The 25,470-nt window shown below is 40.8% G+C and overlaps 1 protein-coding gene across 3 annotated transcripts; it reads right to left on the bottom strand.

Annotated features, from left to right (window-relative positions):
• Nucleotides 1-311: 311 nt before the first annotated feature.
• On the bottom strand, nucleotides 312-24,181 carry brd7 (bromodomain containing 7). 3 transcript variants are annotated; one of them, XM_080444517.1, is made up of 17 exons: nucleotides 24,068-24,181; nucleotides 22,392-22,594; nucleotides 21,608-21,701; nucleotides 20,841-20,898; nucleotides 20,482-20,626; nucleotides 20,036-20,146; nucleotides 18,876-19,075; nucleotides 15,106-15,220; nucleotides 14,153-14,228; nucleotides 12,376-12,483; nucleotides 9,429-9,564; nucleotides 7,736-7,847; nucleotides 7,292-7,336; nucleotides 4,887-4,977; nucleotides 2,785-2,928; nucleotides 1,271-1,411; nucleotides 312-481 (listed from the first exon to the last, which is right to left on the bottom strand). In XM_080444517.1, the coding sequence occupies exons 1-17, from the start codon at nucleotides 24,114-24,116 to the stop codon at nucleotides 414-416; spliced, it is 1,896 nt and encodes a 631-aa protein (XP_080300643.1). In that variant the 5' UTR covers nucleotides 24,117-24,181; the 3' UTR covers nucleotides 312-413. The 3 variants fall into 3 exon arrangements, with proteins under 3 accessions (XP_080300643.1, XP_080300644.1, XP_080300645.1); XM_080444518.1 differs by having other exon boundaries at nucleotides 7,292-7,339; nucleotides 7,748-7,847; XM_080444519.1 differs by having other exon boundaries at nucleotides 7,748-7,847.
• Nucleotides 24,182-25,470: the final 1,289 nt, after the last annotated feature.

Genomic DNA, 25,470 nt, shown 5'->3' with positions numbered 1-25,470 from the left:
TCTTTGACTAGGTCCTCAAACAGAATGAAGTATGTTTGTTTTCTAATTGTGTACCGTTTAAATTTAACAATACAAAAGAGCGTCACGTCATTGACCCTGCCAGTGGATTGGGTCATCACATCGGTTCTCTCCACAAGAATGCTTGGGAACTGTTGTTGGCCAATATTCTGTGCCTTCTGCACAGTCTCCAATGCTGACGTATCTGCAATATGTCGCGGTTATATGAAAATGTATTATTCTTTTTCAAATGTTCTTATAAGGGCCACAGGTGTTGGGCAAGCCCTAAAAAAACAACAAAAATCTTCTTTCTATAAAAAGGTTTATTGACTGAAATGCATACAAATGTCACACAAAAAGCACCTTTTGTACAAAACATGAAATATCAAACAATCCAGATGTTTAATAGGATTTAATTAAACAGCGACGAGTGTTGTTCCCTCCTGACCACACATGGTGTCCATGGGCTCTGCCAGCTCCTGCACTGAAAGGGGAACAATACCAAGAACGTCATCAGTAATTGCTTATTTTTATTGGCATTTTGTAAATGACAGTATATTGGAATTTAAAAAATGCATCAATTTATACTGAGCAATATGAAGAGTAACAGCAATGGGACAATCATTTACCCATTAGAAAAACTGACCAGAGATGTATATGTCACAATCGACATTTAGAGATGTTAGGGGCTGATTATAGCCAAGGGGGGACGGGACGTACCAAAGCAAAGACCTTACCCATAAATGCATTGGAAATACCAGTACAATACACAACCATCATGTCACGAGAAACGTTTAGCTGGGATGAAATCTGTGCTGTGTTGTACCTGTGGTGAGGTCTATGAGAGGCTGTGCTGTGTAGGCCTGTCACAATTATTACATAATAGTCTAATCGCAATTATTTGAGATAATCGCAGAGTTTTGCATAATCGTCAAAATCGTTTCCATGTTGAAAAATGTTCATTTATTTTCAAAATAGGTGGAAATAGGGCGTTGTGAGCTTGTAGATCTGCTATTTTCAATATTTTAAAATATTTTTTTTTTAAAAGGAACGGATTTGGACATACAAGGTTTCCACCCGACGGTGACAATATGCAAGTTATTTGTCATATCTGCCCAGTGAAACTGTTGTTTACGAAGCCTGAAAGGCCCGACAGAAATGTAGTTTTTATTCATAAGTTCCAATGTTCAAAGCCAAAAAAGCCATTATTTGTGTGACAATTAATGTTCAACTTAAATGTTGTAATTGGGACAGCCCTAGTGTTGTGCAGTACCTGTGGTGAGGTCTATGAGAGGCTGGCTGGGCTCTGGAGGCAGAGAGATGCCCATGGCCCTCCGGATGCCCCACACACTGCTGACGTCACACGGAGCAACCTGGCTGGTGAGCTGGGCCAGGTTCCCCGTCACCTTCTCAGCTACAGACAAAGACAAACGTTCAAAGACATTAAACTTTTATGTTTTCCACGTAGTTATCAATTACGTAAAACTATAAAAGAAAAACTTCACATGACGTGAAAACATGTAAAGCAGTGTTCATTTTGACAGCAAATTCTGATTTAGTCTTAGTCATAGTCTTTTGAATAACAGACCATTTAGTTTTAGTCCTATTTTATGTAAAGATGTACCATATTGCTTTAAACTCCACTTTTGTTAAAAGGTAGGGTAAGTGACATTATTTTTGTTAAAATAAGTGTTAAATGGCTCTATATCCTGATTATAGTAATCATTGCTGTTGAGTATCAGTGTGTAAAAGTGCTCCTCGGAACACAGGTCTCCGTCAGGTCAGGTAGGTTATTGTGGGCCAGCAATGTTGATGGAATATGAATAATCGGACAGATCAATCTTGATCACATGACCATAGAGATAATGTGTACCGATTTGACACACAGACACAAGGGCGGACGGGCGGGGTGCAAAACATTGTTTTGACAACAAGTGAAATTGGATGTGATGACACAAAAAAATAAGCAGACAAAATTGGAAAAGGAAAACCATAAAATCTAAGCTGATAAATGGGTACCGTTTCCTGATTGGCTGAAATTGGCAATCCCCCTGCAAATGTATTTTCTGTTTACTACAGAGCTGGTGAGATGGGGAGACCCCTGTTACTGAACACTCTATAGCAATTACTAATATCACAATATAGAGCTTTAACCTTTTATCAATTTTGTTTAACCCTACCTTTAAGCCCTATAATTATACATCGTTGTACTACAAATAGTGAAACTCATAGCGTAAGCTTGTAGATCTGCTTTTTTTATTCATATATAATTTGCCAAAAATAGGGTTAAAGAATTAGGCTTTGCAAGTACAATCAGTTCAATTCTAAACCACAGAGGGAGACGCATGGCTTCAAAGGCAGGCATCTTTTACCACAATCAAATTTCTGGGCACTATATAAGGTCTACCTCAACTTAATATCGTCTCTGTCGGGTGGAAACCTCATATGACCAAAACTGTTACTTTTAAGGATTCAAATTTAAAAATAGCAAAGGTATCAGATCGACAAGCTTCGAGCTAGTAGATCTGCTACTTTTGATGCTTTTGTGTGACGAGTGGGGCATTAGTTTACCAAAATAAAAACACAAAAAGTTAGAATATGGAGATAAGAGGTTTCTGCCTGGACGATATGAAAGAATCCCTTCTGAAAAGGGGAAATTCCCCCATCTGTAAGGATAGAGGTGAACAGAAAAGTGTTGTTGATAGTCCTCAGATGAATGGAGGAGGGCCCCGAGAGGAGGGGGACAAACAAAGGGACCCATGCATGGGGAGTAGAGGAGTCACTTACCCAGCTGCAGCTCCTTGGCAGTGGGAGCCAACAGACAGATCATGTTAGGAGGCTGCTTGGCACTCAGCCGCTCCCGCTGGGCTTCCTGGAGCTCACGGAGGAGCTTTGTGGTGTCGTCCAACTTCTTCTGGAAGTGCAGGGCCTCTGTGATGGTTGAAAAACACACAGAGGTTTGTTTTCATTGTGAGCACCGCTGATTTTGACTACAGTCAAGCCTTAATCCTACACTACAAAATGTATCAGCCTTTAACCAGGGCCGTGCAGAGACCACTGCAGGGGGCAGGTGCTCAAATTACAACAGAAAGGGCACATCAAACAATATGTTTAAACAGTAAATCATACACTTTAAAGTAGTTGCGGCTGCAAAGCACCCGTCACTTAATCAGGTGAAAACTGACAGCAACCAGCTCAATTTCTCTTTATTTTATGTTATAAATTATTGATTATAAAATAAATCAAAAAATATTAATTATTTGTTCAAATGTCCTTCTTGATAAGGGCCACAGCTGTTGGGCCCTAATCAAGGGCACGTGGGGTGGCGAAAGGGGCAGCTCCAAGCCCCCAAAGCCTCTCTTGGGTGATATGAAATGCTAGTTATGACTGAAACATAATAGACTGTTCTGTGTAATGACCAAAGGACATCTACTGTCTGTCATCATGATACCAATGATCATTTCTCAAAATCTTGTGTGTAAATAATAATAATTTCTATAAGCGTCAATATTTATCTCCCAAATATACACAGCAAATGTTGATACACACAAGAACAAAACAGCACACAACTGCACACACACATGCACTTCAGTGAGTGCACCTACTGTACAAAGGCAGCCCATTTCTCCTGTCCTTGGTTATGATGTATTGAACACAAAAAGTCCATTCTCCAACCAGAATATTAATGCTCTCAATCTAGCTGCTTTCTTTCATCTCCTACATCCGCCTCTGGCAACACTGACAAACCACACAACCTTTTAAAAGAAACCACTCATTATTGGCCTGCTCTAGGCTAGTCTAGCAGGATGCATAATGAGGCATTCTGACTAATGGCTGATTTAATGATTTCGGACGATAGAAAGACAACTTAGGACTTTAGGACTAATTTATTACGCCGACCGCAGTTAGAAGCTTGTTTGTTCTCATATCCTTCTGAAACAAATATCTCAACGAATATCTCCATTTCCCCCACGAAACCATACATATCAGCGTCAGGCAAAAACCTTAACCTCGGCTTAAATTTTAATCGTGACATGACATTTTCATATCGTCCCCTCCCTAATGTAGTCCTCTTCTGACAAGTGAAGACCCAAATTTGCCTACATTTTTTTCTCCATTGTTTTCTCAAGGCACATTGCTCAGCATATGTTGGCAGACAGTAGGATGTTTCAGGTAACAGGTAATTCAACCCACGACAAGTCTGACAAGGTGCTGCTTAATCATGATTTGACCTTTTTACCCATCGCATCGTGACATGTGAATGAACCTATAAAACTGCAAGCACCTTTATTCCCAAGTCTAATAAAAAAAGAAAACATCAAAACTTGAACCAAAATTATAAATAGTTTTTCTTTTCTTCTAATTTCTCTGTGGTTTTAAATCACTACCTCGACTTAACCATTCTCCCAACTAAAAAAAATCCACGCTTATTGGAAGGGTTTCCCCCGTCTTGAGTAGAACTGGTTCAAGTTACTGAAACATGGCAGACAAGAAATGGAGACCCACATTTAGAACAAACATGGGAAAGTTCTTATTCTACTGCTCTGCCACCAAAATGTGGAATGCCCTGACACACCATCCATGATTAAAGGATGTGTAACACTGGTTTCTTTCAAAATTGGCCTGAAAAATCAGGAGACCACAAGGGGAGGTAAACTCACTTTTCCCATAGAAAGGTGATAGCATACATAGAACCGCAATGGAAGTCCCCAGGACTTTATTGTGTGATCCTTTTAGCTCAAATGTCTGACTGTACACCGGGCTGTTTACATGCATGTCTAATAAAGTATTCAATAAAAAAAAAAGAGCTCAAATCGATTACTTTTTCCATTCATCAAATAATGGAGAAGTCATTTCACAAGCCTAGACCTACAGTAGCACAGCCTCACCTCCAGACATATGGTCACCAGTGGAGACAGTTGAGCCCAGCCCGCTCACAGGTTCCAGTCTACTGCCCTTAGCTGCTGCAGCTTCCACCACCTGAACATCAAGGAAGAAGGATCATAAAGGATTCAATTAGATTACCAATTTCTACCAAATTTGATTACAATAGGCTCTATGCACAGCAGCGATATTGGAAAGAAATTGGGGTCCTTAACATTAAAATGTTTGGGAACCACTGATTAAAACAACATTAACCCAACCCAACAAGCCGTAACCCATTTAGACACGAGGCCGATTTTTAAAAACGCCTTCTAAATCCTAAATTGAGAAAATCTTAATCTTTTTATGACAATTTTTCCTGTTTCTATATACATAGCAACATCTAAAAAAGACACAGATGCTTTCCTGGTTTTAAAAAGGTATAACAACGTATAGGCTTTCCCGGTCTTAATGGGTTAATATTAATAAGCAACTACACTTTAAATACAATCCCAAAAAAAAGCAACAACCAACATTTACAAGACATTGCAGAAAAACAAACCCAAAGTCGCTTATAATAAGCGGACTTGGCAACACTGCCAAGCACACGTCAGTCACTGACGTGCATTCCACAGAAGGACAGCTGACACTCGGTGGGATCGGGCCAGGCCTTGTGTGTGAAGCACCTCTTTAGTCATCGCCGCTCCCTCGCTCTCTCCAACAAAAATGAAGATGTAATGAAATGGCTCTAACATCCATGCAGGCGCCCCGGGGAGGGGTGGGGGGGGGGAGTGGAGGCTGAACTGGACAGGCACCAAACACAGCAAACAGCCCAGGACAGAGGGGCTGCTGTGTGTGTGCCTGGGCTGAGTGGCCCGTGCGTCTGCTTCCTGCCCTCGCTGTGTCAAAGGGGCGATTCAAGCGGCCGGAGGCCAAGAAGAGGCAGAGAAAAAGAAAAACACAACTGCCTTTTCCACCATCTCCCGTCGACCCTGGGGGAGAGCATTGTTGCCATGTCCGCTTTGTATACGCAACTTTGGGCTTGTTTTCCTGTAAAGTGTCTTGTAAATATTGGTCGTTTTTTTTCGGGGCTTGTTTCTAAAGTGTAGTGTAGCTTATTTGGGGTTGCCTCCTAATGATGTTTAGTCTAGTCGCTTCTTTTGGGCAGTTTTTTCGTAAGACCTGGTTGCTTGCTTCTCTCGCAAAATCTGTCAACACTGCTTGAGAGTGGCTGTCTGAGCAGCGGCGCTCTCATGGGGTGAGGTGAGGGGAAATGTTCTTTCCACGTGTTGGATTTGTTTCACTGCTTCAAGACCCGACGTCACGCCGTGTTGACACAGCTGGGTGCCATGTGCGCAAGCAGTCTGGTGACTTAATGAGTTAAAAAGTTGTTCTACACATGATAACGTAATCAAAGACCAACCGTGATTTATTTACCTGCACTAAAACAATCCACCAGAGAGAGAGGGGTTGTCAGGAGATGAAGACTATGGCCTTACACAACCTCTGGGCTGCGGTGAACCAGGCGGCAAGCATCCGCTTTTTAAAATGAAGCCAATATGGAAGTGCCGAGTTCCTTGCAGTTCTCATTAATGGCCTCGCAGGAATCGCCATTTCCCCTCCTGCTGGCCACAGAAGAAGCACTAATACTCCATTCAAGTGAATGGGTATTTGACCAGACTTTACATTTGATTTTATTACCTTAGAAAACATTCGCAGTCATAAATACTTTATGCTTTCAGTCGATAGTTTAAAGTCTTCTTTCAATTATCATGATAAGAGTTTTTGTAAATGATGGTCCCATTCATTTTAAAATTAATGGGAATAAAATGATAAAGTAGGGTAATGCTTCTAGGGCTTCTACTGGGTCTACTGAGTGGTTCGCTGCCGTTCCAACCAATAGCATTCGTTTCCAGTTGCTTTTTGGGACTGGAAACTGTAGTAACCAATGGGTGACGTCACTGTTCCCTTTTTTTCTTTACAGTCGATGAGGGGAACGCTTAGGTTCATGTGGTCTAATAAGGCAGTGATTCTCAACCTTTTTAAGTTCAAGGACCCCCAGTTTGATATTGTCTCTGTCGGGTGGAAACCTCACATGTCCAAAACTGTTACTTTTCAGGATTCAAAAGGTGTTGCTTTGCGCCGCATTTCGAGCTTGTGGATCTGCTACTTTTAATGCTTTTGTGCGACGCTGTAGTATGATCAAGTAGGGCGTTAATTTACTAAAAAACACAAAAAGTTAGAATATGGAGATGGGCAGAGACCGGTCGTTGTCGGGCAGAGACCTCCTGACGCGTTGTGAGCTTGTAGATCAGTTATTTTTGGAAAACACTTTGTAAGTGAAAGTGGTAAAGTGTGTCTGTGGGTTTTATAAACACATAAATAAAGTGACAATAATCAAGTGCAATGTAAGACTGAAATGTAACATTACCTCCATGTCATCTCTGTCCTTCTGTGTTTTCTTTGGCTCCTCTGCCTGCTGGGGTAGTCAGAGAAACAAAATGATTAACACAAAAATAAAATAATAATAATTGTCTTGGCCTTGCACGTGTCTCTTAAAGGTAGGGTAAGTGATAGTTAAAATAAGTGTTAAATAGCTCTATATTCGGACTATATTCTATGTACTTATTGACATTCAGTAACAGGAGTCTCCAGGTCTATCCAGCTCTTTAGTAAACAGAAAATATATTTTTAGGTCAGGATACCAATTTCATCCAATGAGGAAGAGAGAACTCATACAGGATACATGATGAATGACGACCCCATGAAATGTGCAGACATAAATTGGAACACTATTAAATTGAGGCTGATAAAAAGATGGATACTCTCTCCTGATTTGACTAAATGTTCGGTTAATTTGCACAGCCCTACATACCGGCTCGGTTACCTTGAGGCTTTTTGAATGTTCTCCGTTGGTCATGGCATCCAGGAGGTTGTCTGCCAGCTTGTACGTGTACTCTTCTGATTTGGTCAGGAATTCAGAGATGCTGTACACACACACGCACACACAATTATAACTTCTTCATTGCATTTCTTTCTACGTGCTCAGAGTCTCAAAAGTACGCTGTGGATAAATGTACCTGTCAGCGACATCATTGGCTAGACATCAAGCTAATGGAAACTACAGCCTTTCTCTTCCTGGAATATGGAAGTGTTAAATAGTTCTATATTCTGACATTATTCTGAATATAGAGCTGAATATTCTGTAGTCATTGCTATAAGAGTGTTTGTTCAGTAATACAGGTCTTTTAGGTTGGGCTCACAATGCGACGCAACGGGTTGTGAGCTTATAGGTCAGATATTTCCTTTTTTAAATCTTGAAACATTTTAACAACAATAATCTTGTATGGGCGTCCCTGGAATCAAATATTTTCAGATGGGGGTCTGTGGACAAAACATATTAATTTGGGGGTCCTTGATATTAAAATGTTTGAAAACCACTGGTTTTAAACATTAGGAAGCAACCACAAATAAGCAACTACACTTTAGAAACAAGCACCCCAAAAAAAACACAACGCGCAACTACCAATATTTACATGCAACTTTACAAGCCCAACGTTGCTTATAACAGTGGTTCACAAAGTGGAGTCCTTGGGGGTGTTCCAGGGGGTCCCCAGCAAAAGTAGTTAATATGGCATCACAATCATTTTAACCACTTTATCAATTTTGGCTATTCAAAAATAGCAGATCTAGAAGCACAGCGCGTCACCGCACTGCAAGCTTGTACTTCTGCTATTTTTACAAATCTTCTCTTCTGGGAGTCCCTGGCACAAAACATTTTCAGATGGGGGGTCCGTGGCCAAATATATATATATATCAATTTGGGGGTCCTTGGCACAAAAAGGTTTGAGAACCAGTGGCTTATAATACGTGGACATGGCAACACCGATCATGGGCCCTTAAGGTTGCACACCCCTGCTGATTGCTTTCCAGCCTCCAGGCTCCACTCGATCACAACATCACAGTTACAGAGAAATAACCCAGTGTTCCCCTATAGATGTTATTGTCAGGCCATGAACCCTCTTCCGAGGTTCACTTGTGGGCCACAAGTCCACCACCAGACCCAAACAACAGCTGAGACACACTGCAGTGCTTCAGTTGAACCTCAAGGTAATTACACAGAAAGTAAGCAGACTCTATCTTCCCAGAATACTGGGGTCAAACCAGACACAACGTGTGGTTTTTAGGTCGGAGCCAAAGCCCAACAATAATAAACAAACACCTCCTCCTCCTCCTCCTTACACAAAGCCAGGAAGACTAAAGAGTCATCTGAAGGCTAATCATACAGGAATGCCTCAGGCCAGTGGTTCTCATACACTTTCATAGCAAAGATCCCCAAATTCATAATCATTTGGCTGCAAAGTGCAAACCCCCATTTTAAAAACGAATCAACTTTTAATTGTCTTGGGTCTTTTCCCCACAAGTTTTATTTGGCTTGTCAAGCTAAATAAAGTGTTCTACTGGGAGCTAAGACACACACGGTCCTCGGTTCTCCACTTGCATTATCCTCACGGCCCACAGCAGGTTGAGAATCACTGATATAGAGTGTGTTATTTGAGGTGCCATACCTCTCTGAGCCCTGCAGGCTGGACTCCTCTCCATAGGAGGAGTAGACCAGGTCCGACTCCTCCTTGCTGATGTTGGCGAAGCTGGAGTCGTAGGTGGGGGCGTAGGAGGTGTACGGCCCGTAGCTCATGTAGGCCACTGAGGACGTAGGACACAAGGAATGTCATTTGAAAATGTGTATTTTTATTTATTTCCAGATTGTTTGTATATATATCAGTGTTTTATACTCATTTCATTTATTTATTTATTTCGAACATATTAAAAAATATAAATGAGAAAAGACAAAGGAGAAAAAAAGAAGAAAGAATTGATAATAAAAATTAAAAAAACAGCGCCAAAATTATTTTAACATCCTTAAATTATAGTCCATGTTCGAAAAAGGAGTAGGAAGAAGTTTTGTGAAAACTTATCAGGTCCTACCCCTTCTTTATGTCTCAAATATCTCAAACCTTAAGAAAATATATTTTGGCTTTCCGCCCCAGTGTTTACACACTTTCATTTAAACAACAAAAACAAGTTAAAAAAGCAAAAAAAAACAAAAAACATACTAGACCAGGGGCCGCATGCGGCCCGCACTGTCACTCAATGCGGCCCCAGGCCAAAATCCCCCAAAAATAAAAGAATAATACTTTTTTTTTTTTTTTTCCACTTTTGAAATCACAAAGAAAAACAAAGTAATCTAAACATATCCGAAAAGGTGAACTATTGCCTTCAGCTGTTCCAAACATGCAACTTTCCATGAACCATTTTAGTTACAACAGTCCACCAGTAGAGCGCGCTCTCGTTTATTTTAATAGAAGCCTTATTAACTATAATTCTAGTGTTCATTTTTGTATATTTTTAAGCCAAGGTTACAGCAATACTCTGAAAGGCATACTCAGGAATGTGAAGTTTTGTTTAGCAGTACAGCTGTAGGAAGTTGATAGAAGCATTACTATATGCTAAATAAAAACAAAGTTATAACAAATAATAATAGTTAATATCCCTTATTTATCACATATGTGACTATTATGGGCTTTTTGAGTAATGGGGTACTACAGGCGAGAGTGCCGATAAACAGGGGCGGGCTGGGACCAAAATTCAGCCCTGGCGAACGCGGGGGGGGGGTCCGTTTTGTCAACGGGGGGGGGGGGGGGGGTAAACAATGGGGGTAAACAATGCGATAAACAATGCGGCCCCCCAGAGTGAGTGCGGAAATTTTGTGGCCCTCACCATCAACAAAGTTGCCCACCCCTGTACTAGACAGTCGAAATTATGCTCAGTTCCAACCTACAGTACATTTGTTATGTAGTTATTCTATTCTATATCTATTTAGTATGACCATTTTAAAAATTAGCTTGAACGCATTCCATGTCGCACTTTGTTTCAATTCATCTCTGCATTTGTTCCACAAAGTAACTCCTTTAACAGAAATACAGTGATATTTTGCATTCGTCCTCAGTAATGGCTGATCAAACATACAGACTCCTCTCAAATTGTAATGACTTTCTCTCGCTTGGAACAACTTTTGGATGTTGTTTGGTAATAATCTATTTTCTGCTTTATACATTATTTGCACTGTTTTAAGGTCAACCACATTTTTGAATTTTAGTGCTTATACAAGTATAATTTGTATAAATTACAAATTATACTTGTAATTTATAGTAGTTCCTCCATAGAATGAATGGTGGCAGAGAAAAGACTTGCATGCTTTCCTCCATAGAATAAAGTGGTGACAAAGAAAAGGGCAGAGAGGAAAAGCTCCGGTCTTAACATTTACAATGTTTACCAATGTTTATTTATTCTTTGTTAAATGTGGTCATGCGAATGAGACCGTACATGTGATTGAGGGCTATACAAATAAACATGACTTCAGTCTTGTCGTGGGAAAACAAATATCATCTAGTCTGCAAACCCTCCCTGAAGAAGTTAAAACAAAGACGTCTAAAACAAAGACCTCATATGTATGGATAGTCCCCGCTTTTGTTAATTACAAGAAAGCTGGTTCAAGGGTTACAGTGAAAGATTTAATGCAGATGTGTGTGTGTGTGTGTGTGTGTGTGTGTGTGTGTGTGTGTGTGTGTGTGTGTGTGTGTGTGTGTGTGTGTGTGTGTGTGTGTGTGTGTGTGTGTGTGTGTGTGTCCGTGTTCATACACAGAACAATTCCTTTGTAGCACTGAGAATTGTAACCGAGAATGTACAAATGGTTCATATGTTATCTTACTTAGATAGTAACAGCAATGGTTATAGAACAGAAAAAAGGTTTTAGTTTCTTGGGGTGGAGTTACAGTATGGCAAGTTGCCCTGACCAATATGGTGGTGACAGACGATTCAGTGGGCATTCTGGGCAATGTGGCGTCTACATATATTATGCCCATCTATGGGTTTGCCCCCTGGGCCACCATTATGTGTCCCTGAGCAAGACACTTGGCCCCTTACAGAGCCCCCCCAAGCGTGACCATCTGAGCAACCGCCAGCCGGGTGAAGCTGAAAGCGGGAGATGAATAAAGGTGTCTACCTACGTATGTTCCCACGGGGGACCATTACAAATGGTCTCTGTCAAGTGGAAACCGCATATGTCCAAAACGGTTACTTATCAGGATTCTAATTCAAAAATAGCAAAATTTGTAGATCGACAAGCTCGCTTTGCGCTGCGTTTCGAGCTTGTGGATCTGCTACTGTTGATGCTTTTGCGTGACGCGGTAGTATGATCAAGTACACAGTACAATTTAGGCATTTAGCAGACGCTCTTAATTCACAGCGGCTGGATTTAAGTCTTTTTTTCCGTAAATTAATGCCCTACTTTGTCATACTATAATGTCATACCAAAGTTGCAAAAGTAGCCAATCTACAAGCTCACAACACGTCAGGATGTGACGCGTTGCGAGCTTGTAGATCTGTATGAAAAAACAAAAACACAAAAAGTTAGAATATGGAGCCAAGAGGTTTCTGTATGGTCCATGTGTTTACCTGGAGTGGTTCTGTTCCTCTTGTCCTCCCTGAAGCCCTGCAGGCTGTTCACTCCACTATGCAGCCTGTTGGACATCATGCCCAGCCTCACCGGACAGTAGCCCACATCTGTACAACACACATACAACACCTTAGTCTCTCTCACAAATGTACACACAATTACCAACTACACGTCAGAATCAGCTCTATTGTCACATCACAGGTTTACAGAAGTAAAAAAGTGGGTGAAATTCATTTTTCGTGCATAGTTCCCATCTTTATTTCCATAGAAGAAAAGAGGGTGAAGAAGAAGAGGGGGGGGGGCAAGTGGGAAAGGAGATCAAACAAGAGAAAAAACAAACAAACTAGTCATCTACATATTCACACTATATGTACTATAGTACCTGAGATAAGATATAAAGGTGCGTCAGTATAGCAGCAGATGTATACTGTGTATGATATACTTATGAACGTTAGTTAAGGTGCTAGAAAAAAATAAATAAAAGTACGTTGGTACTGGGAGCAAGCACCCAGAACCCAGAGGTTGCATTGAAGCGCATTGGACATGCTGGCCATTCATACGTACTGCAACTGGGGCCACTGTACATGAACGAGCGAAAACGGTTTCGACCAATGGGCTCGACGCACAAGCTTGCGAACAGGCCTGCGCACAGAGGTGACGCAAAACGCGTCACAGAAACGTGTCGCAGAAGCCCCAAATAGGCCTCGCCCATCACATTTCCCAACCCGGAAGAAGGGGTGATTTCGGCCCATGCGCTGGGTGAGCAATTCAATGCAAGTGGATGGGAGGGGATATCCGGTATTTTTAACTATGGTTGGGAGTTTATACTCACACATTTTTACCAATGAATTTTCTAAACCTTTCCAAAGTATTCCCCCCATTTCAAGGCCTATAGCACTCATATGGTGCAATAATGAGGCTTCTACTCCAGTGTGCTATGCCCCAAGAAGACAGTCTCGAGCGAAGGAGACACGTGAAAACACTTAACTCTATAACTGCCAAAGACGTTTATAAACGTCTTTGAGAAATTAGCTGTTGCCTGCCAAAGACGTTTAAAAAAAAAAAAAAACTTTTCAAAAAAAAAAAAAAATCTAAAAAGATTCTCTATTTATTTAGTATTGACACCTTTTCGATATTCCAAACGAATAAGGAGATAACAATTTCCAAAGATTTGCTGCTCCATCCACTTCGATGTTAAAATTGAAACGGACAAACAATTCACAATGTTTTTTGGTTTGAAACCACTGGTTTTGAGCTATTTTCAAACATCAAACAACACATGACAACAAGGTCAAATTGACCTCGTTGACATTTGTGAAACCACACCTGAATCTCATCTGTGATTAGAAATTTTCTGGGGATCAATCATACTTGAGAAAAATATTTTGTGGCTATGCGAAAAGGTACCAAAATCGGTCAAAACCCTGGCAGAGGCTACAGACTGTTCTGAAAAAACTCTGGCAGGGTAAGAGTTAAGGTCCTTACACACCGGGGCGATTTTTTTCATGCGAATAATACGTTTTTTTTCAAAAACCTTATAAAGTCAATGCAAGCTTACATGGAGCGAAAAAGCAAAGCGAAAAAGTGTCTTTTAATTATTCGGAACGAGTCCGAATTTTGCGTATATTCGCCGGTGTGTAACCGCCTTTACGGTAACAGATCTACAAGCTCACAATGTATCACAGTGCAAAGTGTTGTTAGCTTGTTGATCTATTATTTTTGTCACGTGACGTCCTGCATACATTAGGCCGCTCTCTCGCAGCTTGTGTCACCTACCTCCAACTGATAGGTCCACTGGGTTGAGGATGCCCAGGGTGGTTGAACCGTTGTTCGTCCTTCTGACAAACTCCAGCTACGCAAAAACATTGATGACATGGGTCGACTCTCAGTGGGGGACAATATCCAAATAACATTTTCACTCTTCTGCAATTCAGTAAAACAAATACCAGAGTACTAAGAGACTAATTTAGGGTATATTTCCCACATTAAAGGTATACTAGGTAAGATCGCAGATCTGTGTGTGTGTGTGTACACCTCCCTCCCCTCTGACAGGTATCAAAGTGATTACTGTCTTGGATGCATTCATTGATTAGAGAGAGCACTAACGAGCACAGAACGAGTTTGACACTTTAATGGCCCAATCAATCAACTCGGTGCACAACCCCTTTGAAGTTAAAATGTTCCCCCCCAGAATATGGATGCTGGGGTTCAGTTGGTTAAACCAAAGATGCTTAATTTAGGAAGATAGCCCAACCCGCACTTCGCAACTATGTAAGAAATGGTAAGTGGGCGCCGTATGACGGCAGATCTCGCAAACGTCCTATGTTTACCGGTGCTAGATCTCGTGAGTGTGTTGCTGGGACAAAGAAAGGACGACAATAAAAAAAAGATTTTCTCATGATTTGAGTGTGAATGTTGGGAAAATTGTGTGACTTGAGCCGATTGGGTCCAATATTTAGTTCAGTGACCATGGGGCTAAAGAATGGGTCAGAAACTGCGTTCTTGTTCACTCTCCCTTTGAAATTAATAGACTCCAAGCTGCTTTTGGTCTCCTAAAGAGGCAGCCACCTACTGTACGTCACACAGAAACGGGAAGTAAAAGCCAGTCTCTTTTTTTGTCTTGGGTTAAACAAAACCCATGTATCTACTCTGGTGACAACAGCTCTCACATGGCACTGGAGTACCCCTATTAGACAGCTAGTTTTGGTGTGTTGTGTAACAGCTCTCACCTCACACTGGAACACCCTGTTAGACAGCTTGCCTCTAGACTCTCCAATGAGTTTGCGGATCTCCAGCAGCTCTTTCTCAGCCTTCAGGGCCTCCTCTTTGGAGTCCTTGTCCTGTCTGGAGATGAACACACAAAGTGGAAGCTCACACATGACGGCCTCCGATGAAAAGGATTGCCATTTTATTTTGAGAATGAAAATGGGTCTGAAACTATGAATTAGTGTTAGTGGGTTAGTTTACAAAATGTGCCCAGAAAATCATGAACGAAATGTCTAATCAACCCCAAATTTGAATCACACGTTGAGGGTTGTGTACTCAATGCAGCACCAAAAGCATTTCCACTTTGACCCATAGGGGGCACCACAAATGTGCAAAATGTCAACGTTTGTGGGGGGGGTCAATCTCTTCAAAATGAAATACACATGATCTCAAGCGTGATGTGACAATGTAATTGCAAAATGAGTGGGAGGGGTCTATTTCCTAATAACTAAACGTATATCACAAACGCAGGATTCGATCAGCACCAAATTTGAATCGCATGTTGCATGGCCTCCAACGCTATTCCTCCCAGCATATTCCTCAGGTCCCGGTGGCCGCAACCCACGACTCGCGTCGGGGCAACCACACTTGCAATTTCTTGCATCTTTCTACTTTTTCCCTCTCTGCTGAAAAGTATAAAATATGTGGTTAAAGCTGTGTGAATGCGAAAGAGTCGATGTGAGATGCAGAGTAGACCTTCCATTTCTATCCTCTGACATCAGTCAGTTAGCATACAATAAACTTCATTTTTCACAAACACAGCAAGTCTCTGAATTCATGTTTCATGGTCATTTGTGTTCGGTTCTGTATACAGTATACGCATATATCCCAATTTTAATGAGTTTCATAAGCTGCCCTCTGGGCGAGGCAACAGAATGCCCAGAACCACAAAGAATTTGCCCATGAGGCCTTTTATCCCATCTGCCCTTCATTACTTTAATGTGAATTCCTACCACTTATTCATCAGGTACAGCACTGCACGGCATGTCTATTGAACATATTAACTGGGAATGAGAGTCAAAGGAAATACATAGCATACAATGGAAACAAGTCCACCAGACTTTTTTGTGTCATCCTTTTAGCCTAAGGGCCATACTTTCTCCGGTGCCTTACCCATTATCCCTAAACTAAACTTCTTTGAAAATGTTAATGTAAAAGATGGCAAATAGTTCAACTAGCCGATCTGCATCGACACGTAGTGAGCTTGTAGATTGGCTATTTGAAAATGTTTTTAAAAATAGTAAAAAATGGCAAAGAAGTTTAGGGATAATGGGTAAGGCACCAGCGAAAATAGGGCCCTAAATGTTTTACTGTACCTCCATGCTGTTTACATTTTTGACTAATTCAACCAATCAATCAATAAAAAAAAAAGCTATTTTATCTTGTCCTTGTTTGTGCCCTTTGCTTGTGGACTCATAATTTCTGCTTACTTAGGGTGGGACAATTTCGGGTCTCTGCTTTATGTAAAGTGTTTTGAGACAACTTGTGATTTGGCATGAGAATAAAACTGAATTGAAAATTGACAGTTTGTACTAGACCCCAACAGATACATCAGTCATTATTTTATATGATGTTTTGACGGTATCTGCATTCGGCAATTATGCAGCCAATGTGTGCCTATTTCTAACCCCTTTCAACTTTTGTTACCCATTTTGAGTATGTCATTCTATTAACCCATTAAGACCGGGAAAGCTTATACATTGTTATAACTTTAAAACCGGGACAGCACCTGTGTCATTTTAGATGCTGCTATGTATATAGCAGCAGGAATAAAAAAATACCAAATAAAAGATTTTCTGAAAATGTATTTCATTTAGAAGGCGTTTTTAAAATCGGCCTCAGGTCTAAATGGGAAGAGAAAAAAAGATCTACAAGCTCACAATGCGTCGTAGTGGTTAAAGCAAAATGAACTTCTTCATCGGTTTATTGTTATGTATCACAAAGTTATACAATATTGTAATTTTTGGAAAAAGAATATCAGTCAAAACATTTTGTGGGGGGGGGGTATATCTGCTATTTTTGAATAGCCAAAGTGAACATTATATTTTTATATTATATATTATATTTTAAATTATATATTTTTTTAAGCGAAATATTTTTACTCAAATCCTTGCTTCCCTGGTACAAAATATTTTTGAGATGAGGGTCTGCAGCCAAATACATATCATTTTGGGGGTCCTTGATATGAAAAGGTTTGAGAACAACTGGTAATAAGTTCCCAGTCCATTCCCAGTGTATTGAGGATGTTATGAGTCAGTGTTGTACCTTTGGGGACAACGCCCAGGTTTAGAAGAGTGAGAGCATTGAACGTCTAGCATGAAAACATGGGAGACATGCTGACTGACTGACTGACTGACTGACTGCAAGACAGAGCATGCTCAGCTCACACGAGGCATTCCGTACATTCTCTGCCTCCAGCTTCTTGGCACAATTTAAAGGACTGATTCACTAGAGCAGTGGTTTTCAACCGTTTTCATGCCAAGGACCCCTAAAATTTATATACATTTGGCCGCGGACCCCCATCTGAAAGTGTTTTGTGCCAGGGACCCCCAGAAGCAAATACAAATATTTGCTTTAAAAAAAATAATATATATATATATTTTCAAAGATTTGCACACCTTTTCAAGATTTTTCAAAAATAGCACATCTACAAGCTCATAGCGCGGCACCGAGCCAAAGCTAAGTGGTTAAAATGATTGTGACGCTATGTTAACTCATTTTGCTGGGGACCCCCTAGTACTCCCCCAAGGACCACTGGTGGTCCCCGGACCACTGGTTGAGAACCACTGAACGAGAGGAAAGTAAAAAGGAACCAGGGGGCCCGCTGTGGTACGGACTCTCAACCCTGTTTTGGAGATTGTTGTTTGACACTGCTCTAGTCATGTAAAATTCAGTGGTTCTGCTCGGTTCTATGTACCGTGGTGGTCTCTGACATGACAGACAAATATATCCCTTTCAAGGGTCAAATTTTATACATCTTGCATTTTATTTCATTACCAGGTTCTTTGCAGTGTGGTGTAATATTTTATTACGATGGTTCAATCCAACGATTCATCATGATTTAATTGGGGAGGCAGCCAGTGCGTGGCTTGCGTGCGTTCTCTGTAAACTTTTGGCAAGCATGTCCATCTGTGGACACGCATTCCATGCATGCTCTGGATGGATGGCCTTGGATTCAATCCTAAGGTCAGCCTCCAAGGCCATCATTAATGGTGAAGAAGACACCCCCCATCCCGGCACCCTATGTGTGTGCACTACTGTATGTCCATTTGTGGACATGCTTTTTTTCTCCAGCCCTGTGGTCTTGTGGTTAGAGTGTCTGCCCTGAGATATGGAGGTACGGGTTAAATCCCCTGGCCGGGTCATACCAAAGACTATAAAAATGGGACCCGATGCCTCCCTGCTTGGCACTCGGCATACTGCGACATACTAGCAACATGTCCAGGGGGTCTTGTACATCAAGCCGTCACACACTACAGTAACAGGAGATAGGCTCCTGCCCTCTGGGTCCCCTATGTTCCCAAGGCTACTTTCCTAAAGCATCAGTGTCATTTATTTTTTCTTTGCATTGGCTATTGAAAAATAGCAGATGTACAAGCTTGTACATCTGCTATTTTTGAACTTTTTCGAAAAATCTTGAAAGTGTTTGAAAAGTGTGAGAACTACTGATTTAGAAGGCATCTGTAGAATTGACCTTAAATGGGTTAAAAGAGAGACAAATAGATAAAGATACCTTGGTGTGCCAATGATAGGGAACCTTGGTCTGCCAACGGTGGGGGACTGGGAGCTCTCACTGGCATCCGTGACGGCGTGCCCGTCTCTGGAGTGGTCCCGACTGCAGGCCGCCCCCTCCTCCTCCACCTTGCCTGGCTTGCCAGAGGGGTCCAGACCCGACATGAAGTCTATGCTCTGCCTCAGGCTGTCCAGCCTCTCCTTTGACACAGGGAAAAGACAAAAGGGGAACCATTTGAGAGACGAGATTACAGTACTGTATGGCACCATAATCGTTATTATCGTGATACAAACGCTCACAATAATTGTTCAGGTCATACACTGGACCTGAGGCGGCTCTGTACTTGGACCGCTTTTATTCCGTCTACATCAAATCTCTTCACCAAAAATTTTTGGCTAATGTTTCCCTCAGAATATGAATTCTGGGGTGAAAGTGGTTGACAAAAGTGGCATTTTAAGAGTTTAAAGCATATTTTGATTATCATGCTAATATCGTTAATCGCAATTATTTTGGCCGCATTAATCGTGAAATGAAATATTCATATCGTCCCATCCCTAATGGCACCCTTCATTATAGGCTTTGTTAACTGTACATTACAATTCATTAATGTTTTGCTTTAATCACAAATAATTACAATTTGACATGTGACAGTGTAATTACTACTAACTACTAATGAAAACACATTAACGACAAACAGTGATAATGACTGAAAGCTTTTGGGAGGAGTATTATTTGGAGCCATCACCACCCCCTGCTGTAGAACTGTGGCAACTGCAAGCAACATCTTCCTTAACAACTTAAGCCCTGTTGAAAACATTTTAAAAATAGCTGATCTACAAGCTCATATGCGACCCATTGTGGGTATTGTCTACATTAACCTCACGATACAAATCACAATACAGGTTAATTTTGAATAATGACCTTGTCCTACTGAATTCACTACAAAGTGTAACAGAAAAGTCAAAGCTGTACTTATTGCACAAATTAAAACACTTACGATTCAGGGCCACAGAGTTCTTAGAATTAAAAAGAAAAGATTATGTTTGTACTCCCTACAACACTGATGATACGTCCCAGGTGCGTCCATGTGATGTTTTTTTAGGTACGTATGTACACAAATTCATTTATTTTTTACTTAAAATGGCCTTTTCTGTTCCTACCGGGCTCAGGATCTTCATTCCAGAGTGGAGCAGCTTGCGTGCAGCTTTATGGTAGATGGTCTCAGCTTTGTTGTACCTCATGGCGTTCTCACACATGACTCTGAAATCATCCTGCAGCAGCGATTAAAAAGCCATGTTAGATATTTATACTGGTCAATGGAACAAAGAATGCACACAGATCACATACACATTATCTTTGTCATTGTAAGTTGTAAATAAGTTTCATCCATGTTTGACATGGTGAGTTCCACACGTAGCGAGGTCACATACGGTGCTGGTTCAGTGTGAGGTGGAAGTTTAGCTGCGTGCATTTTTTTGTCAGCTGCCATTTAGCCCCATGGGAAGATACAGTAATTGACCAATCAGTGTGAGCTTAGTGTCATTCACAATCCTTTTAGCCCTTTCCTCAACCCTGTGCGTGTGTGTGATAAGGGGTGATGAGAGACCTTGAGTTCATCCAGAGACTGGTAGAAGTTCTTCTTGACTTTGTCCCTCATAGTACTGAAGTCCATGGGCCGCTTGATGACAGAAGTGTAGCCAGGTGCAATGAGGTCAGTCACTGGGAAGTAGAAGAACGCACTGGGGTCTTTCCTATGTGTCACACACACACACACACACACACACACACACACACACACACACACACACACACACACACACACACAATACATACATTTCTCCAATATGACTGTGCACGGGCAGTGTGTACAATAAATATGGTGCTGATCGGCCTATTACTATGTGAGATTAGCGGCCGACATATGTCGATTATTTGGACCCATCCCTACCAATTAACAATAATCACCTCTGTAGCTGCCTGATGAGCTGGTTCAAAGCTTCCTGGAGAGGGCTCTGATCTTTTTCTGGGAAGAGAAATACAATTATAAACCACATCAAAACCAAAGGAAATGGTTGAAGGTTAAAACATAAGGCTTTAGAATGTAGATATATGGCCAAGATCTTGGCCATATATTGACACTTTAAATCCATTAAATCCGGAAATGCATCTGTGAACACCGTGAACATTTGTGCAAATCCTTGAATATTTATGTTTTTTAAGCATTAAAAAAGTTGAATTACATTTGTAACTCAAATCTTTGTTTCTGGGGGTCCCTGGAACAAAATATTTTGAGATGTCGGTCAGCGACCAAATACATATAATTTTGGGGGTCCTTGACAAGAATACGTTTGAGAACCGTGAACGTCTTTGTGCAAAGATACTTTTTTTAAATGGGAGATGAGCACTCCTTGTCATCTGCAGACTGATGCTTGTCATGTGCTTATGTTTTCCCCCCATTCTGTTGTTTGTTTGGCTGTTAACAAAATAACTTGAGAACTGCAACTATCAATTATTTTCTCAGCGATTATTTGATCGATTACTTTTTTCCATTAATCGAATAATCGAGAGGCGGTTCACAATTGCATAGTGCTGGTGGATGTGTGCACTCTACTGATGACTGTCTTTACAGTTATTCTAATTACTATAGTTTGTAGCATTATGCTAGTTCTCCAAGGCTGTCATTCCTTGAACAACTGCAAACGTTTTTTTCCAGTTCAACAGTGTGGTGTTACCTTCTAGTTTGTCCATTTCTGCACGGATGGGAGTCCTGTTCTGTTGTTCCCGCTCCTCCCAATCTCCATCCTGTCCTTTCTTCTTCTTTCCCATCTGAAAAAAAAATAAATCACAGAAAATGACGATTGATAAGGTCAAAATTGAGATGTATAAAGGATAAGTTTACAGCTCTTTTTTTTTTTACGTAAACCCTAGCGCTGGGAGTCATGTGGAAATCTGACCTGAGACTTGCCAACGCATTGTACGTATCGACAGCTGGCTGTATAAAGCACTGCAGTTTACGTAGGCTGGCAGAGACACTCCAGCATGGAGAGACAACGACACACGCAATGGGTCACACGTAATGCACATCCTGCACACAATTAATTAACGCTTGATGCATTTAATTCATCATGAACTTCATCATTGACTCATCTTTCATTCCTGGTCCTCACCATCAACTTAACCAAGTGTAATATATCATTAGTTAAGGACTTCACGTCTATGCCCAGGATGAGTGCTCATAGGCGGGTGGGAGTAGGACTCACTTCCCCCACTTTGTGCCGCGCTTACTGTATACATCTATCTTTTAGATGTTTTTGAAAAATAGTCATTTTTGGAATCATTTTGAACTTAAATCTTCTCTTCTGGGGGTCCCTGGCACATAACCTTTTCAAATGGGGGGGGGGGGGGGGATACGTATATCAATTTAGGAGACCTTGACATGAAAAAGTTTGAGAACCACTGCATTATAGACCCGACCTTGAAGTAACATGTTACCCAAGATTTTCTCACTGGTTTTACCTTCTTCTTCCCTTTGTCGTCGGGAGGCGATCCAAAGGTCCTCTCCTTGTCCTTCTTTTTCTTCTTCTTCTTCTCCTTGGGCTTGTCGTAGTCCACCACCGCCGGCTTCTCCTCGTAGAAGGAGTTGTCACGGCTGGAGCTCCCGGTTGTCACTTCATTTCCAGCCACTTTTAACACCAGCTTCAGTGGCCTTTCTCCATACTCTGCACACACACAACAGGAAAACAAACAACTTTTAACAACAGCTTTAGTGAACTTTCTCTAGCCGCAAGCAACATAGATGCTATAATGCTATCTGGCATCTAGGTTGCAATACGAACCCTTGACAGCCCAATGAGCCCATATCTGATTGTATTAAACAACGTTAAACTCACCAAGATTGCAGCTGTCATAAAGCTTAGGTTATCCTCTTTGTATCTGTTAAGTCTGTTTCATACAAATCCACCGTAGACATGTTATGAGCTACTTTCTGTCAATAGATTCCGTGCAAGTGATTATTTTTGTGTTCGAGTGTGGAAGCACTAGTCGTTGTTCATCACTCAACGGTCCTTCGTACCACCTGACTGTTTCTAAACTGCACATAATGCAGGAGGCAGCAGGACGTTGCGTTATTGAAAACGCCAAGACTTAGAAAAAATAATCACCTGCACGGAAGTTATTGACAGAAAGTAGCTCATAACATGTCTACGTGGATGTTTAAGAAACAAAATCTTGGCAGATACCAAGAAGATAATACAAGCTTCCCGTAAAGCTGCAATCTTGGTGAGTTTCACGTCGTTTAACACAATCAGATGGGACTTTTCGGTATCAATGAATGGGCTGTCGAAGGGTTGGTATTCTTTGCAACTTAGATGCCAGATAGCATTATAGCATCTAAGTTGCTTGCGGCCTTTCTCCGTACTCTACACACACACACAACAGGAAAACAATCAACTTAACACCAGCTTTAGTGCATGCATTTTATATTTGACCTTAATAAGTCATTACAAAATGTATGATTATTGTTGTAAATAATTATGCGTTATGAGTGCTCATAAACTATTAATTAATTATACAGTGTTATAAGCAGATTGCATCATTCGTATGTTTATAACCATTATAGACAAGGGGTGCGTAGCAAGTGTTACCAAATATTCTCTCTCTCCCCTTGTTTTGTTATGCTTTATACTGATTTGTTTTCTTGTCAGTGAACTAAAAATCTAGCAGGAAGGTTAAAGAAACCAGTCATGATGAAAGTAGTATCTTATCTGTGGATTCATAGATTTGTTAAACACTTAATTAACAGTTTGCAAATAGTGCAGTGGTACAATTATACAATCGTGCTAAAAAGGATAACACAAATGGAAAGCCCTAAGAGCTTGTTTCCATTGTGGTCCTGAGTATTCAATCCATCATTCAAGGACCAAAAGCAATCAGTTTTTATTTACCCGAAATAAATAAACACCACTTCAGTTGGGTGCTGTTATTTCAATTTAAATGCATTTAGATGAGGTATGCACGTCATATGAGCAGAAAACAGTTACTTTAGAGTTCATAAAACCTGCAGAAAAGGACCAAGTAGCTTAACAGGGGTTAGCTTAGCATGTTAACAAGCGCTTATCCTGCACACACACACACACACCAATAGAAAACATGAATGAAGACAGCTATAAGAAGAGTGTTAAATAGTGTTTTACCTTCGTATCCATGTTTCTCTGACTTGTGTTTCTTGTGTTTCTTGCCCATTGTTTTGTTTTGGTAATAAATCAACAACACTGTCTACCGGCTGCTGGTTCTTTGTGTGATCTCTGTAACCCGGAAGAAGAAACACCGCCGCTGAGCCGCAGTGAGCGTTGCCAGATTTTGCGAGAGAAACAAGGAGACAGGGCGATGAAAACATATATCTATGGATGAAAACAAGCCCAAGAGTAGCCACACCCATAAAGTGCTCATGTGGCCCTCCATGCCATAGAAATAGTCCCACAAAACCGCAACCACCAATATTTACAAGCAACTTTACAGGAAAAATAAACCCAAAGTCGCGTATAATAAGAAGACATGGCAACCCTGCAAGAGGGCCTACAGTGGTGTTACACTTACATTGGTGACCCATCGTATGCCGTGACCCCAGAGTTTATTCGATGCAAATATTCTGTGGTGGAAGAAGTACTCAGATATTTTACCTAAGTAAAAGTTTCAATACCACAATGTAGAAAGTAAAAGGCCTGTGTTCAAAATGTTACTTGAGTAAAAGTACAAAAGTATCAGCATCGAAATATACTATACTAAAGTAGGCCTACTTATGGTGCAGAATGTCCCATTTCACAAGTTTTCAAATGTATAAAAAAATCTTTTGAAAATAGCCAAAGTTTAAATAGGGCTGAAGTGGTAAATTTATGTTTTGTAATAATAATCAAAATCTATAAAGTAACTAGTAGCTAAAGTTTTAAAATAATTGTCAAATAATATTTACGAATATCTGAGAAAACTTGAGTACATGTACTTAGTTACTTCCCACCACTACTAATATTGCCATACAATATTTTATGTCGACGATTACCGTATTATTAGTAGTTTTGGCAACCGTCTTTTCAGATCACCTTTGCGAAATTGCAAATTAACGACCCCTGGCGTCACAGAATGCGATAGGGTAACCAATTGCAGTGTAACACGTTATTTCATTATCCCGGTGATTGTAGGGAGTTACAGCGCTCTCTGGAGGCCAGGCGGTGTAAACGTTGTGTTATAATACATCTCACCATTATGGACAGTAGGGTGCGTAATTACCTTAGAACTCAATCCATCTTAATCCTTACTTTGCCAATTACCTTAAGATTCGGCTATTTTGTTGACAACAGGTGTGTCACACAGCTACACAAATACATAGTATGTATTAACAATGTTTGCTGTATTAATAACAATTACTAGGTAGGTAGTCTTATTTAAAAGTATATAGCCAACAATTTTCCCTCCATTTTTTTAATCTTGAGCATAGTGGGGAAGGACAATTATGGAAAGGGTAATATCCATATGCCTCTTTTTTAGATAGTACTCAAACTTACATACAGGCTAAGGCTACAATTCACCTCCCAACCAACAA

This window comes from Gymnoscopelus braueri (genome assembly GCF_963280865.1).
Source record: "Gymnoscopelus braueri genome assembly, chromosome: 1".
NCBI classification, from domain to species: domain Eukaryota; kingdom Metazoa; phylum Chordata; class Actinopteri; order Myctophiformes; family Myctophidae; genus Gymnoscopelus; species Gymnoscopelus braueri.
The sequence above is the reverse complement of the archived record's forward strand: the minus strand, read 5'-3'. Positions and strand labels throughout refer to the sequence as shown.